General features: G+C 45.8%; 1 protein-coding gene across 1 annotated transcript in view; it reads left to right on the forward strand.

The window, feature by feature from the left end:
- Positions 1-17,896, forward strand: part of LOC144497223 (complement factor H-like) — a 138,314-nt gene that overhangs the window by 53,202 nt on the left and 67,216 nt on the right. Inside the window, exons 4-7 of the mRNA XM_078218136.1 lie at positions 3,919-3,995; positions 7,542-7,739; positions 8,660-8,830; positions 12,259-12,429. Of these exons, the coding sequence (XP_078074262.1) occupies positions 3,919-3,995; positions 7,542-7,739; positions 8,660-8,830; positions 12,259-12,429 (617 nt within the window). The remainder of the gene's footprint in view (positions 1-3,918; positions 3,996-7,541; positions 7,740-8,659; positions 8,831-12,258; positions 12,430-17,896) is intronic.

A 17,896-nucleotide genomic window follows, 5' to 3' on the forward strand; every position in this document is an offset into this window, starting at 1 on the left:
GTGGGTGGCATGGAGCCGCCAACCACTCCTAGCTTCCCCTCGATCCCACCCCCAGGATCGAGGAGGAGGGGTTTCCCCCGGGCTCCGCTCTTGCTTCTGGGCCTGAGGGTGGCAGAGGTTCAGTCCCCCGCTCTGCCCCAGATTCCGGGACTCCCCACAAGCCTGGAGAGAACTCCAGTTGGAGAGCGGGGGTGCCCAGCGTCAAAGGTCAGGACAGAGAGGGGGGGCTTTCCTCACCACCACCACCCAAGGACCCAAACAACGAGGTGTTGCCGCAGTCCTCCAGCTTCCGGAAAACAAACTCTTCCGGGATGCTAAATTGTACCGGGTGGAATGGAACCATGGGGTCCCGCTCGCACCCGGTCCCGGGGAGTCCGGCTCGGGGGACTGCGGTAGCACATGTTTGATTTTGCCTCTCTGTTTCTTCTTTCCCCCGATCTGGGGGCAAGGCACAAAAATGGATGGGGGCGGGGCAGGGGATGGTGTGAATGGGGAGAGGGGTGTGGGCGCCATCACCTCTTCACTCGAGGAAGGGGGTGAGAGAGTCCCACTGGTCTTCGAGTTCCCCCTCCCCAGAAGTGTAGCGCCTTTTCTTGAGGGGCATCCTACTGTCATGGGATGCCCCTCGCACTCTACTCCTCTCCTTCCCGCCCCGCCCCTTGGGCTTTCCCTTCCCTTCCCCAGGAGGTGTTTTCTCTGTCGACTCGGGGTCACACGGTCCCCCATGCCCGGACCCGAGAACCCACGCACTCATGACGCCGAGCCCAGCACAAGACGCTGAGGCCAACAGGCCCAGTTGATGGATTGGGAGGGGGGGCCGCAGGGGTTTCTTGTCCCCGAGCTGGCTGCCGGAGTGACTGGGGTAGTGGGGGTCGGGGTTCTCTTCCCCCCTTCTTCTTCCCCTTTTTTCCTGGGGTCTTGTGACCACGCAGAGGCTCTGCTCCCCCCCCCCACGCCGGCAGCCAAGGTGGCAGCAAATGCCGGTGTGGATTCCCCTTGCGGGGGGCCAGTTAGGGGGCTGCGGTGCCAGCTGCGTCTGCCTTGGAGTGGGGGATGGCGGCCTTGGAGGCAGGGCAGTTGTTTCTGACGTGCCCCGCCTCCTTACAGGCATGGCACCGCACACCGTCCGCAGACCAGCAGACTCTGTAAGTGGTCCCCTCGAAGGGGACGTTGAACCCACCCCTCGAGGCACTCCTCCTGGGCCAGGCTGACATAGACCTGGCACCGGGAGGAGTACACGTGCCTGAGGGTGGGGTCTCGAAGGCCGAGTGGGATCGGTGCCACCCCAGACCTGACCTCCCCCAATCGATGGAGATGGGGGAGGAGGAGCTCAATGGGGATGAAGGGCGGGACGTTTGAGATGACAAGTCTATGGGCGATGGCCTCAAGTGGGTCCACCGCCAGGAACGTCCCATCCACCATGAGCCCCTTTTCCAGGGCGAGGTGGACCGCCCACTCAGCCTTCAAGAAGAATACGGCCTTATCGTACATCTTGGAGGCCGCGACAATGGCTGAGGGGCCGACAACCCCAGCCATTGCCCTGAAGCAGTCCTCGATGGTCATGTCGGGGTGGGCATAGCACTTGACCCCGAGCTGTTTAGTATTTAGGTAAAACAGTGGCAGGGCCCTGGGAGCGGCAGGAGCCTTGGCCGCCACCACACCCCCATAGGTGGGCCTGGAAGGCCCTGCCACCAGCGACGGTGTTGCTGCCACCATGATTTAAAGAATGCGTGCTACGCTCACCCCGAGACTGCCCAGATGTACAACAGGCCGTATTGGTTTTGCTTGTTCCGCAGGGGGGGTGCAGAGAGGGATGGGTGGGGGGCCTCTCTGGCCTTTATGGCAAGCACAGAGAGGGGGGTAGAGAAGGGATTGTGAGTGTGGTGGGTGGGGGGGCTCTCTGCCCTGGTACTGGGGGTCAGAGAGGGAATGGGGGTGGGTGGGGGTCCAGGTGCTCACTCCCTGGTGTCAGAGAAGGTGAGTGGGGGATGGAGGAGCAGGAGGGAGGACGAGGGACAGGGCACTGAGGTGGGCTAATGCCCCAGGTCAGGAGGAGAGGAGTGGGGGGGGGAGGGTGCTGCCGGTGATGGTAAAACAGCAGTGGGTGGGAGGACTTTAAGCCTTCAGCCCAGTGGGCCCAACAAAAAGTCTAGGTATACCCCCCCACTCCTGTAGATTTCTTTTCTTCTTCACATCCCCCTCCTTTTTCAGGCACAGATCTTGGTTGGGTTGGGGCACCAGCCCTTTCTTTTTTCCTCTGCCTCGATAGTTTCTATCCTCCCTCCTGCAGCTGGGAGCTGGGCCCTGAGCCTCCAGGCCCAAGAACTCCTGTCTTCTGGGCCTCTCTCTCTCCCTTTTCCCCTTTCCTCTCCCAAGGAGAGAGCACTTCCCAGTGGCTGAAGGTTAGGGCGATGGTTTTTCCTCTTTCAAAACTGCCAGGGAGGCAGAAGTCCCTTCAAAAAAAATCCCTTTATTTCCGAACTCTAACTGCAGGACACAGAGTGCCAGCTGTTAGCAGTCTATCTCCAGGGGTGTCCAAGGAACGGACACCCCTGGTTAAGTACAAGGCAAAGACTCCCTGATTGGCCCATCAATTGGATCCTTAATCAGGGACATCTTTTTGTGGGATCCAAATCAGGGAGTTCATCCTACAATAGCCTGATTGAAGTCATTACAGATGTTCTGTTCTTTCAGGCTTATTAGAAATAACAAAATTAGGTTAGTGTATTCGATGCATTGTTTTCAACCTTCTAAGAAGAAATGGAAATTAGTGAAAAATGGAATATCTGCATGCCAGTGCTTTCAATTGTCCTTGAGAGCTAAATTTAAATGAAATGAGCAGGAACTAAAACAATGACAAATTCATGACCATCTTGTACAGGGTGCCAAATATCAAACCCCCTGCTGCAATACATTTTGCTAACCCCGCCCCCTACACCAACTGATTTTTTTTGCCCCTCAGTGTCTCTGTTATTTTTGCCTTTTGGTTACACCCATTCCTTGCATAGTGCTAATCATGGCTTAGTTGGTAGCACCCTCAACTCTTGAGTTACAAGGTTCTGGATTGAAAACTCCAGGCTTGAGCACAAAAATCTAGGCTGACTCTCTAGTTCAGTACTGAGGAAGCATTGCACTGTTGGAAGTTCCATCTTTTAGATGAGATATTCGATAGCTGCCCCAGTCATTTGCTTGGGTGCATGTGAAAGATCTTATTTCGAAAAGAGTTACCTCAAGCCAATCCTTATCCCTCAATTAATATTACACAAATGGATTACATGGTTATTATCACAGAACTTTTTTTTAAAATATTCGTTCGTGGAATGTGGGTGTCACTACCAAGGCCAGCATATATTGCCCATCCCTAATTGGCCTTGAACTAAGAGCAATTATGAGACAACCACATTGCTGTGGATCTGGAGTCAAATGTAGGCCAGACCAGGTAAGGATGACATTTCCTTTCCTAAAGGACATTCGTGAACCAGATGGAAATATACAACAATTGACAATGGTTTCATGGTTACAATTGGACTTTTATTTCCAGATTTTTATTGAATTCAAATTTCACCATCTGCTATGGTGCAATTCAAATCAGATATCTAGAGAATTATCCTGGGTTTATGGATTATTAGTTCAGTGACATTACCACGACACCATCACATTCCCAACTGTGGAGTTTGCTGTTTGCAAATTGACTGCTAAATTTTCTACAATGGAACAATGGCCATACCTTAAAGTGAGTACTTTTATTGACTCTGCTTTTAGATGTCCCTATGGTTGTGAAAACTATCACGGAATTGTTGCAGCACAGGCCCTTCGGGAGTGCACTGATTCTCCAAATGAGTATAAATAAATAAGCATAAATAGAAAAGAAAATCCTTCTTTCTTATCAAGAAAATATTTTTTTGCTTCCTTTTAAAGATATAAGATGGTGGGTACAAGAAGTTACCGTGATTGTCAAGCAGATGGATGGACCGGTCTCGTTCCATACTGCGAAGGTAAAGACAAAATTTTTCAAAGCTGTGTCATGTTTGTGAGAGATAATTGTAAGGCCTTTTGGCTAAGATCAAGGGCCCGATTTTACCATCGCGTTGCGCCCGTTTTCGGACGCGAAAAATTGGTAAAAGTCAGGCGTGAAGCAAGTGGTGCCATTCGTGCCCGCCTCTGCGCTGATTCTCCCTTTACCAAGGCCAGAAAATGGCCACGATCGGGATCCTGCCCGGAATGGCGTGACAGCCATTTAAATGTATTTGCATGCATTTAAATTGACTTAATGGGCTGCACGCCCAACTTTACCGGCAGTTCCCCCTTTACCACCGCGTTCACCCATCCAGAATCGGCGCGAAACACACATGCTCCATAGAAGTCTGATTCAGGTGCTCCAGTTAGTGAGGAGGTAGGTGCCTAGCGGCCAATGGGTCTCTGCTTGAGATCGGACGGGAAGGGGAGTCCGCTGCCACTCTGCCTGAGATCAGTGGAGGAGACCCCCTTCCCCTCCACTGATCTCAGGCAGAGTGGCAACAAACCCCCTTTCACTCCCATTGATCACAAGCAGAATGGCAGCGGCCCCCTCCCTCCCCCACCGATCTCAGGCAGAGTGGCAGTGGATCCCTCTTCCCCCCCACCCCACCAATCTCAAGCAGAGAGCCGTTGGACGCTAGGCACTTAGCTCCTTACTAACTGGAGCGCCCGAATCAGACTCCTATGGAGCATGTCTGTTTCGCGCCAATTCTGGATGGGCGAACACGGCGGTAAAGGGGGAGTGCCCGTAAAGTTGGGTGCGCAGCCCATCAAGTCAATTTAAATATATGCAAATCCATTTAAATGGCCATCACGCCCATTTCGGAGGCGGGCACGGATCACACTACTCGCCTCATGCCTGACTTTACCAAGATTTTGCGCCCGAAAACGGGCACAATGCGATGGTAAAATTGAGCCCAGTGTGCGTATGGGGGAGCCTCAGAATGGGTCTGAAAGTCGCATCTGACACACTTCCAGTTTCAAGTCCACCCAGCACTTAGAATCAAAATTGTAAAATAGGACCGCAAGTGTAGAGTTTGGTCCTGCACTTGATAGAAGTCAATGAGATTACACTGAGGCTTCATTTGAAAGCAATTTTTAAAATGGCATCTAGGCCTTTTGGCTAAGATACAAATGAGATCAAGCACACTGGAGGGGGTGCAATGCCTGCTCCTATCAGCTTGGATCATGTAGATCGAGCCCAACACAGGAAGAGGGCAGCCTGTGTTGTCAGCTTGTAATGTCTCGCTGGTCGAGACTTTAAATTGGACTTTGATTGGATTTGATTGGATATAATAAAAAAAAACTTATTTAATAATTATTGGGTTATTTTCTATATTTGTGCTGTACAAAAGTGTATTCTTCTTTATCATTTACCCACCATTCAGGATAACAGAAAATGGGCTAACCTTCCACAAAATTTACTTAACTCTGCCAAGCATCAGCTGACATCCTGGACTGAAATAGCAAATTCAAAACAACAAGCTTCAAGTTTGCAGTGCAAGCCACTATCCGATATATGGTTGATCCAGCTTCAGCATTGTTGTCACTATTCCATTTGGTATTATAAAATCATCACTGAGAATAGAATCAGCTCAAAATGCCTCTTCTTCAAAATAAGTTAAAAAGTGGACAAACTATTGTCCACTTGTTCTCCAGTTTGGATATCAACTCTGAGGAGCAAATGGAATTTCTGTTTGATGCCTAAGGATTCATCTTCTCCTGTTCCCTTCCCCCTCACTCTGCTCAAATTTGATCAGTTGCACTCTCATTTCACACCCCTTCACCCTTCCATCATTATTAAAGTCTTATCTCATTCATGAAACTTGCTGTTTTATTCCAACTTGTACTCCTTCTTTAATTCCATAATTGCTGACAACTAAACTAATGCATCTCAATCCTCCAGTTTGGTCCCATCTAATGTTCAAAACTATGATCTAAATCACCTCAGGACAAGACCTCTACTCTGCCTTACTACCACCTTTGTTTTCTGTCTGAAGTCCCGTATGATGATTGCATTGCAGTTATGCTATTCACTGTCCCCGTTTCAAATTCATAATCAGCCACAGTATTGTAAGCATTGGTATTTCATGCTCTAATTTACTTTTCCTCCGAAGTTCACCTCTCTTGCACTGCTCTAATTTGTTCTACACTTATTGCATTAAATAGTTGTTTCTTCTGAACTCACATGGCACGCACACATGCCACTTTTACCATTTACATGCTACTCCATAGCTAAAGCATAGATTTTTCAGAGGTGTAGAGATTTCACTGCTTATCCAAAATGGACCCGGACTACAGATCCAGAAGTCATGCCTCATTTCCACCTTCCAAACCCACAACCATTCAGAAGGGTAAAAGCAGCAGATATCTGAGAACCCCACCACCTGGAGGTTCTCTTCCAAGTCACTCACCGTCCTGACTTGGAAATACTGATGTTCTTTCACTGTCGCTGGGTCAAAATTCTGGAACTCCCTCCCCAAGAGCACTGTGGGTGTACCTAAACCTCAGACACTGCAGTGGTTCAAGGAGGCAGCTCCCCACCACCTTCTCAAGGGCAACAAATGCTGGCCTCGCCAGTGAAACCCGCATCCCATAGAAAAGAATTAAAACAAAAAGTTATATTTTCGCTGGTAGGGGAATGGAGGCTGAGACCTGACACCCACATGGGGGATATCAATGCAAAGTTCAAACAAACCCCATACTTGCTGGAGCAGGGATCTTATCTTCCAGTGAGAGTCTGTGAGAGTTAGGATTTTTTAAAGAGTAGACATAAATGCTCATAAAGGTGTGTAATGTCTGAGGAACTGTCAAGCTGTTTAAACCCTCTGCCCTTATTTTTTTAAATCTTGCTGGTATCCCTGAGTTAAAAAAAACAGTTTCAAAAGCTGTTTGTTGATTATAAATGTTTACCATTTTCAACTGCAATGTTAGAAATGCCAACTTATTTCAAATGAATCTCATCTGATTTAATAGTAAAACTATTGGAAGAGATGCAATGGGTATTATTCACAAGTTTGCCACCTGGCAAAGAGGATTACCAACTCCTTATGGAACCTGAAATGAAAATTGATGGATACAGTAAAGGCTGGGTGATGCCACATTAGCTCAGAAAACAGAGGCAAAAATTATCCCTGATTGATATTGTGTGGCACTTGAGTACTAGAATTTATGTCATGGCGACACAAGTGGCATTGTCCATTAATAGGATATAAGCACTTATATTATCCTCTCAAGTGCCTTATCTGCTCTACAAACATTTGTATTTATAACACCACATTAAAGACAGCTAATCCCCTGATAACTTCTTAGAATGCTCCGTCAAATGTGAACTTACAACCCCTTACTGTGATAATGGCAGGTTGTGGAAGCAGTGGTGATGTTATGATGATAGCCCTTAGGGATAATTTAGGCATAATTTATTTTCAACTCAGAGATACCAGCAGGATTTTTTTTAAATTAAGGGTTTAAATGGGACATTTTAGATTTATTAGAATTATTAAAATATTCAATTTTTTTTACAGTGCAGACTTGCTCCTCTGTGAATGAACCCAAAAATGGAAAGATCATTATGCCAGAGACATTTGATCTTGACCAAGATTTTCCTTTTGGTTCTGCCCTGCAAATTGAGTGCAATTCTCCAGAACTGGAAATTGAAGGTGACAAAGAAATATACTGCTTAGCAAATGGAACATGGAGTAATCCAGTTCCTAAATGCAAAGGTAAAGTTTGCACATGAATCTTTACAATTTACAATTTAAATTTTTTAAATTACATTTTGGGCAGGATTTGGGGTTGAAATCTTCAAAGTGTTCTGGACCTTCATTACTTAATTCAAATGCTATTCCTCATATACTAAGAACATGCTAGAAGGAAACACAAGTGTATAAGAGTGCAATGTTGGCTGTTTGACTTATATCCTTTAAGCATGATTCCCTAAGTTAAACTTCATGCACAATCCTAGATGCTGAATCCTAGTTTGCTATTTAATCTGCTCGGTTTACTGCTAGGTGTGATCCAGCATTGCACAAAGCGCAGGGGAACAAGTAAAGTTCAAGATTCCTGATTATTTTTTCCCCTCTCCATAGTCTGCGTCTTGTAATCATTTATCATTGCCTCTATGTTCGAGAGGCCACATAATTCAGCATAGACATCAGGGTTGGAATTTTACAGCCACTCCCAATGACTGGATCATCCGGTCCCATTGAAGTCAATAGACGTTTGAATGGTTCACCCCATTTTCATACCCATCCCACTGGCACCATGGGGCTGTAAAAATTACACCTCCAATTTAGAAGCATTATGATGTGTACCAATTAGCACCACACAATGTAATACCTTTATCCACAGAACAATTGAACGCTTCAACGTGCACAATACTTAGGCTGGGATTTTCCAAACCCCCCACCTTCCCACCAGCATAACATTCTTATGATAGACTTTGTCTCACATGTTTTGCATCAAATTCACCTCAAAATTGCTATTTTTGAATGTGGTAACTATTTTGTGGGTGAAGTTAATGAATTCATAATTGTGACAGATTCGCTTTTAGTATATACCGAAGATTGCATTTAACAATTTCTGAACCTGTCTCATTCATTCAGAATCCTGATCAAACAGTTTCAGTAATTTTCCCTTTCAGAATTGGAATGTAAGAAACCAAAAATAAGCAATGGACAAGTGCTGAGCACCGGAAAGGTTTACAAATATTCTCAGAAACTACAATATCAATGCAATCGTAATTATAGACCTGAAAACATTCAACAAACTACATGCAGTAAATTTGGATGGAATCCTCTACCAACTTGCTCACGTAAGCTGATTAATTTATGTCATAATTAATTGTTTCACTTTAGCCAAGAGATGTTTTGGGCTGTACGTCATATCTAGTCTCTGACCTAATTTAAAAAAAAATTCCTTTCTCAAAGTTGCAATGCCAATGCCCTTAATCCATTTTCTTGCTTGTTCCAAAAACCTATTCAAATTGAATCCAATTCATGGTCCCCACAAAAAGTGACTTGTTTTTGACCTGATCCATACTCTTATTGTACCATGATCTAGAAGAAAACCTTATTCTTAAACTACACCGAGGTAACACTTTAAATCTACCTTCCTGTTAGCCTGGCCGTGGCCACCACCCTACCACTGCGATGTAATTTAAACAAGGGAGTGAACTTAAATTTAATATCAGTGTTGCCTTCAGAGTTGGCATTTTTTGTACCTTCATCAGCTGTTGGTGTTGGCCTTGCCAAGTTGTATTATCACTTCAAAAGACGACATTTGCAGGATTTTGGAGCACAAGGCGCTTTAGGGTCTCCTCCCAAATCTCACATCACTGCCTTATTTTAATATGCAATACATTTCCCAGGGAGGTCTTGTGGTGCAGTGGGTAGCTTCCTTGCCTCTGACCCTGGTTCAAGTCCTGCGCCAGGATTTGATGGCCAAGGAAGGTGCATTTATAACACGGCCAAATAAACATTTCAACATGTAACAATGGCAGGTGGTATGAGTGGGAGAGATTCCAGTGCATCTATGAGTGGTGTCTCTAATTCATAGCTTCCAACTACAATATGTATGTAGCCAAAGCAGGTTGGCTGGATGGCCAGTGTGAACCAGATTGGTGCCAGTTTAATCCCTGTTCTAACTGGGCGGATTAGGGATTTGTCTCCTTGCCCTACCCATGATGGAGATCATAATGCCAAAGGTTGGACTGAGAAAAAGCATGTGTTTCCTGTCATTTGTATCATAGCAGCAATGGACATCAGATAAGCAAACTCCATGCATTACTGGTAAAAGATATATTGAAATTTACCTTGAAGGGAATTGATATCATTAATTCAATTTCCTCTCCATGTGAATTTTTTTTCATCTTCAAAAATATATCTGCCTATTTTTTAGCTTGGATGTGTTGGCTGGCACCCAAGGCCACTTGCTCATATTTCCCTCTGCTCGGCTTCCAACCGAGTCCCACCCCAAGGCAGAAAATCAATTTAAATGGTTAGGAAGACAGCCAGGGTTCCAGGCACAGAAGTAAGGAAATCTAAATCTTGTCATCATTCTGGTGTGAACAAAATCATCTCCCAATTTTGGAGTCTAAGTACCCACATCACTTCATAGGCAACTGAGCAGTACATGTTTGTAAAAAGTCCTCGGAGGCAGAAGTCCCTTCACCAAAATTCCTTTGTTTACAAGTCTGATAACAGCATACAGAGAGCTTTCCGTTAGCAGTCTACACTAGGATTCCCAGAGGAACTGATACTCCTGGTTAAATACAAAGCAAGAGGCTCCCTGATTGACCCATCAATTTGGCCCTTAATCATAGAATCATAGAATCATAGAAACCCTACAGTGCAGAAGGAGGCCATTCGGCCCATCGAGTCTGCACCGACCACAATCCCACCCAGGCCCTACCCCCACATATTTTACCCGCTAATCCCACTAACCTACACATCCCAGGACTCTAAGGGGAAATTTTTTTTAACCTGGCCAATCAACCTAACCCGCACATCATTGGACTGTGGGAGGAAACCAGAGCACCCGGAGGAAACCCACGCAGACACGAGGAGAATGTGCAAACTCCACACAGACAGTGACCCGAGCCGGGAATCAAACCCGGGACCCTGGAGCTGTGAAGCAGCAGTGCTAACCACTGTGCTACCGTGCCGCGGAGTTCACGGAGTTCATATTCTAACAGGCCAACCTCAATTGCCTGATTAAAGTCATTACAATGTTACTCGTTCATCTCCCAAGACCTGGATTTTCCATTCTCTTCACATTGGGCCGATTTGGTTGAGAGCAGAAAATATCATGAGAAGCCCAAAGTCACATTTCATGTTGATGTAAAAACAGGAAGCGGTTGTCTCCTCCCCCACCAGTGGCAGGCCACATTTCCACTGTTCATTGTCAGGAACCTCACTGTAATAAATGAACATCTCACTATCAGGTCCATACGCCAGAATTTTACAGGGGTGGGGGGGTGGGGGCTAAGTTTCCTGATGAGTAAAATATCATGAGGCAGAGAGTGGGTATAGATGGGTCTTTTTCTAAATGGAGGTCGGTCACCAGTGGTGTGCCCCAGGGATCTGTTCTGGGACCCTTGCTGTTTGTCATTTTCATAAATGACCTGGATGAGGAAGCGGAGGGATGGGTTGGTAAGTTTGCCGACGACACGAAGGTTGGGTGGGGTTGTGGATAGTCTGGAGGGATGTCAGAAGTTACAGAGGGACATAGATAGGATGCAAGACTAGGCGGACAAGTGGCAGATGGACTTCAACCCAGATAAATGCGTCATGGTCCATTTTGGTAGATCAAATGGGATGAAGGAGTACAATATAAAGGGAAAGACTCTTAGTACTGTAGAGGATCAGAAGGACCTTGGGGTCCGGGTCCATAGGACTCTGAAATCGGCCCCGCAGGTGGAGGAGGTGGTTAAGAAGGCGTATGGTGTGCTGGCCTTTATCAATTGAGGGATTGAGTTTAGGAGTCCGGGGATAATGATGCAGCTATATAAGACCCTCGTCAGACCCCACTTGGAGTACTGTGCTCAGTTCTGGTCGCCTCACTATAGGAAGGATGTGGAAAAGATTGAAAGGGTGCAGAGGAGATTTACAAGGATGTTGCCTGGATTGAGTGGCATGCCTTATGAGGATAGGCTGAGGGAGCTCGGTCTTTTCTCCTTGGAGAGATGAAGGATGAGAGGAGACCTAATAGAGGTGTATAAGATGTTGAGAGGCATAGATCGGGTGGACTCTCAGAGGCTTTTTCCCAGGGTGGAAATGTCTGCTACGAGAGGACACAGGTTTAGGGTGCTGGGGGGTAGGTACAGGGGAGATGTTAGGGGTAAGTTTTTCACACAGAGGGTGGTGGGCGAGTGGAATCGGCTGCCGTCAGTGGTGGTGGAGGCGAACTCAATAGGGTCTTTTAAGAGACTCCTGGATGAGTACATGGAGCGTAATAGGATGGAGGGTTATAGGTAGGTCTGGAAGGTAGGGATGTGTTCGGCGCAACTTGTGGGCCGAAGGGCCTGTTTGTGCTGTAGTTTTTCTATGTTTCTATGACTACTGGTACTATTAATTTAAATATTCGGCCATTGAAAGCAATTATCTGACTTTTTTCATCAACTGAGGTGTTGGAGACATCCTCATCCTTAAAAATAATTGTATTTTTTTTTGTGTGAGGATAACAATTGTGGAGTTATTACTACCAGTCACTTTACCAAAACCTATCTTTGTATTTTTTCAGCAATAGTATGTAGAATTACACAAATAGAACATGGTAAATTTCAAACTATCAAGTGGATGTATGCCCAGAACGATAAAGTGAACTACACTTGTGATCAAAATTATAGACCTGTGGGCTCAAATACAGTACGGTGTCAAGCATCTGGATGGATCCCAAATCCAAGCTGTATAGGTAATTAGTTTTCATTTGCTAATCGGCTTGTAATACGTTTGGAATTGTAACAGATATTTCTGCCTATTAATGTTCATAAGAAACATTACATTATAAAAGTAATGTGTTTTTTTCCTAATTTCCTGTATGGATAATATTATATAATTTTTCAAATCATATTATTTAATGGAATATGGAGAAAGTGCCAATACCAGTGTTGACTGTTGCCTCTGAGACGTCCATTTTAATTACAGTACCACACCTCCTCACATTGGGTAGCATGTGCTGAGTTCATTGGCTTTAAATAAGAACATAAAACTAATAGTAGGAGTATATCATTGAACCTGTGTGCCATTCCATAAGATCATGGCTGATCTTCCTCAATTTCATCTTCTCCCATTGTCCCCATTTGTGGGTGGCATGGTGGCACAGTGGTTAGCACTGCTGCCTCGCAGCGCCAAGGACCCGGATTCGATTCCCGGCTTGGGTCACTGTCTGTGTGGAGTCTGCACATTCTCAAATGTCGTGGCTAAAAACCAGATTGGAGGCTGGGAATTTTGCATTGAGTTGTCTCACCTCCTGACTTCCCAAACCTTGTCCACCATCTACAAGGCTTAAGTCAGAATTGTGATAGAAAATCCTTTATTTGCATGGATAAGTGCAGCTCCACCAACACTCAAGAAACTCAACACCCAACCATGACAAAATAGCCCATTTTATTGGCACCCCATTCACCACCTTAAACATTCGCTCCCTCCACCACCAATGCATAGTGGCAGCAGTGTTTATCATATACAAAATGCACTGCAGCAACACACCACGACTCTTTTGGCAGCGCCTTCAAAACCCACGAACTCTACCACCTAGATGGAGAAGGGCAACAAATGCAGGGGAACACCACCACCTGCAAGACTCCCACCAAGCCAAACATGATCCTAACTCTGATGTATATTGGTGTTCCTTCACTGTTGCTGCATCGAAATCTTGGAACTTCCTTACCAACTACGCTGCAGGCGTAGTTTAGTTCAAGAAGGTCAATTGGAGATGGGCAATAAATGTTGGGCTTGCCAGCAATGCTCGCATCTGATAAAAGCACAAAATACCAGGCTCACTGACCAAACAAAAAGTAATGCATCTAAGTTTGCTGATGATACAAAGTTAGGCAGAAATGTAAGCTGTCAGGAGGACACAAAAATGATGCTAATAGTTATAGACAGGTTAAGTGAGTGGCAATAAGGTGGCAAATGAAGTGGGAAAGTTTGAGGTTATTCACTTTGGCTGTAAAAATAGAAAAGCAGGGTATATTTTCAAAAGTTTGAAGCTTGTAAATTGGGGCATTTGGTTGTATTTGAACATGGAACAAAGTTAGCAAGCAATTAGAAGGGCAAATGTCATGTTGCCCTTTAGTGCCAGGAGATTGGAGTACAAGAATACAGAAATCTTGCCACAAGGCTTGCTCAAGACTTTGGTGAGATCACACTTGTGTGCAGGCTTGATCTCCATATTTAAAGAGAATATGTTTGCATTGAAGGCAGTACAGTGAATGTTTACTGGTCCTGGATGTAATGATACTGTGCCTTTAAGAAATGTATTTATATCATGTTTTTTATAAGGATTTCAAATTCAGCTCAGTTTTACATGGTGCCAATTTGTCTGGGCACTATGCAGTTCACATGCCGAGAATGCAGGCGAATGATTGATTTTAGCTAGAGCTGTGCTTGTTCTCATCTGAGTTAATGCATTTTAGTTTATTTGTTTTTTTCCCTGGGGTTTCAGAGTAGGGTTTTGATTATGTTGCTTAAGAAGAGGAAGAGCTAAGCTTACAGGGAAAATCAGGCAGTTACTGTCATGTTCCGAAAGAAACAAGAAGTGTCTCCGTCTCTTGCTCTCTCTTTCTGGAGACTCCTGTTTGGGACCTGCTAGGAGATATAGGTTTCTCTCTCTCTCTCTCTCTGTCTCTTTCTCTCCAGGTGTCCTGGAGGCTCTAGGGCTGGCAGTCCAAGTACAAACACATGAATCTATGTGTTGCAAACTGATTTTGAAGAGGAGTTTAAGTCCATAAGAGGAATATTGCTTGAATTGAAATTAAGCGAGAGAGGCTATCAGTTAAGAATTGTTTCTTCTCCTGTTTAAGTATTTCAATTGGTTAAAATTAAGCTTCACCCCTGAGAGCTCTACTGCCCAATGGGTTCTGTTTGCCTGTTCCCCATTTTACAAAACTTGTTGTAAACCCAGCCACTGTGATGTCATGTCTTGATGGGTGGGGGGTGGACTTTCCTACTTGGGGATATGATACAATGGGGAGGTCTGTTAATTATATTAAGAGTGTTCAAATGGGGTTCCTATCATTGCGTGGTGGGTACCCCATTATGTCATTGGCGGGGTCAGGGACAATTGTGTGGGGCAATCCCACTGGCGTGAAAGCCAGTTTTGGAACTCCACTCAACTCTCTGCCTCTTTCTGCCCACTGAAAGCTGGGGTGGAAAATCCCCTCATTGTCTACTCCTGCTCTAATTCTGATATTCTCGTGTTTATTTCTTGCATAAGAGAGTTTAAATTGTCCACCTTCCATTGCATAAGGATTGTTCTAGAATCTAGGAAATTCTGAAGATCAAAACGGATGCAAGCAAAATCTTTGTAACCATCTCTTTTAAAACACTAAGATATAGGAAATTAGGTTCAGGGCATTTGTCAACTTTTAATCCTATTAATTTCTCCAATATTATTCCTTTACTAATATAATTGTTTATCACAGGTTCCACATTCTCAATCAATCTTTGATTCACCTCAATTTCCAGCATGTTCTTTTGTCTTTTACAATGAAACATTTATTTAATGACTCTGCCATTTCCTTATTCCCCAGGATAATAGGGACAATTCTCCCAAAATATTCTAAGTGTCGAATAAATGTAAAAATTTGAGTAAATCCTGCCAGTTTTTTTCACTGGGAGTTTCAAAATGAATTTCCTACACTCTGTGCATTGCAGAGTGCATGAATCACTCCAAATATCTGGGGGCAGGACCTATTCCCGCTGGAGAGGCCGGCAGCATAGCGCTGAGCAGGCCAGGGCACATGCGCCGATCTGTCAGTGCCAAGATTGGTACGTGCGCAGTGGCCCCGCACAGCTAGCCTCCTGATCACTTGCCAGCTCGATCATTGGCCAACCCCGCGACCTCCCCATCGCTGGCTGTGCGACCCTCCCCCATGGTCCGATCTCTAGCCCCCGGACATGTCTGGGCCAGCCTCAACCTCCCCCCACATCCCTGCCCACCTCGATCTCCCCCCAGCAGTCCTGATTTTCTGCCCGCCCCCCACCCCCAGCATCCCTGGCCCCTTCCTGCAGTCCCACCCCCCACCCCTGCAGCCCTGACACCCCCCTCCCTCCCAGCAGGCCGAAGCACCCCACCCACCCTGGTGCCCAGCCCCGACTCCCTCCCTCTGCTCACGATCTCTCTCCAGACGACAGTGGAACCCCCACCCCTCATTGAGTACACCCCATTAGGCCCTGCATCCATTAGGTCCTGCCCCCTTGGCACTGCTCAATGCCTGGTGGGCACTACCAATGTTCCTCTGGATATTGCCACTCTTCCCCCTGGGCAGTGCCAGGAGGCCCTGGCTGGCACTGCCAAGGTGGCAATGCCCAGAGGGCACCACCAGAGCCCGGCCTTCTGGGGGCCTTGATGGCCCTTCACTCCAGTGAGATCCGGCCACCAGTTCCCCGCAAGTGGGGTGTTTTAGTAAACCCCGCTGGAGTGAAACACTCCTGGTTGGCGGGGCGGGGGGGGGGGGGGGGGGGGGGGGGTCTCTTCAGTCCCAGGCCTGCTAATCATATGTAAAATACATTTAAATTCTAATTTAAACAAATTATGCAGCTCCATGCCGATTTCTGGCATGGAGCTGACGGCACCAACAATCCGGCTGCCAGAGACTCGCGGAGGCCGTGGCGCCCAGCGGGAAGCCCGCGAAACAGCCTCCGTTTGAGTCTCCTGGCCCGCTGGCTAAAAAGGCAGGGCAGCGTGCTGAGAGAATCACCCCCAATATCTCCCATCTTGACTCACTTTTAATCTCTTCTTTTTCACATGTCTATAAAAACTTGACAATCTGTTTTTAAGTCTCGTTCGTTCGCAATAACTTGATCATCCTTTGCTGAATTCCAAAATCCTCCCAACCTTCAGGCCCACTGTATTTGATAACATTTACCACATCATAAATCTTTAATTTAATACAGTCTTTAGTTTCTCAAATTGAACATGGTTGGATCATTTTTTCTCAAAGAGTTTTGAATTGTCAAGTAATTCTTTGAATGTTTCTATTGTTATCTATCATCAAAGGCAGGATTTTCTGGCTGATCCTGCGGCGGGAATATCTGGTCCCACTGAGAACGCGTCCTTGCCGCAGGTTACCTGCAAACCCCCTTGACAGTGGCAGAACTTGAAGTTGCTGTTGCCAGCCAACAGCAGGCCACCTCAATCCTCACAAAACACCCTAGGGGATGGGGCCAAAAATCCTGCCCCAACATTTCTAGTTTCCCAATCTACCTGGGCTAACTGATCCCTCTCACCTACACAGTTAGTCTAATTTTGAACATGACAAATCACTCTCAAACTCATCACACTATACCTCTTCCCCAGAGGTTATTTGTTAACTCTTTCACTGCATGATGCAAGATATAAAATATTGTGTTCTCTAGTTGGTTCTTTGACATCCTGTTCTTAATGCATTCCATGTTTAATGTATATTTTATAAATCTTAGGCAGCAGACCCAATATTATTTTAAACTGCATTCTAATAGTGCATTCACAGTATAAATGATCAGTCGTGGCATCTCTTCATGGACAACTTGAATTGAATGGATATAGCAACTTACAATTCATGTATACCTGCTAAAACTTTACTTTCACCATGGGAATTCGATTAGAAAAAAAGAAAATATTGCACATATTTCCCGAGGACATATTGACAGGTGACAAGATAGCAGAAGTATGAAGCGAGGAAACAAATCTTGGGAACTCATTAAACTAATGCAAATGGGGTGGTGGTGGGAGGGGGGGGGCGGGGGCGGTGGTGGACATGAAGGGTTGTGTAGCCACAAATAGTCATAATCAAAGATCAGAAATAGTTTCTATTTTTGAGGCTCCCTTATCTTTGAGTGTCCTTACATCATCCTAACAGGGTGGTGAAAAATTGGATAATAGGGACTTCATTACATTTATCATTCCCTGAGGTAACATGGCCCCATTAAGGGGCAATCCTTCTCGGGCCACATGACCAGGACGGAGCCAATGAAGCACAAGCGTGTGAATTTGGGCTAATTGGGAAGCAAGTGCGAGCAGTACCATGGCTGGAGGGCCTCAATTGGAAAGCTTATGGTATTTGCTACCAAATAAACCTGTTGGACTTTAACCTGGTGTTGTGAGACTTCTTACTGTGTTCACCCCAGTCCAACGCCGGCATCTCCACATCATGGCCTCAATTGGAGTCAGAGTG

This window comes from Mustelus asterias, chromosome 8, assembly GCF_964213995.1.
Source record: "Mustelus asterias chromosome 8, sMusAst1.hap1.1, whole genome shotgun sequence".
In the NCBI taxonomy this organism is placed as follows: Eukaryota; Metazoa; Chordata; class Chondrichthyes; order Carcharhiniformes; family Triakidae; genus Mustelus; species Mustelus asterias.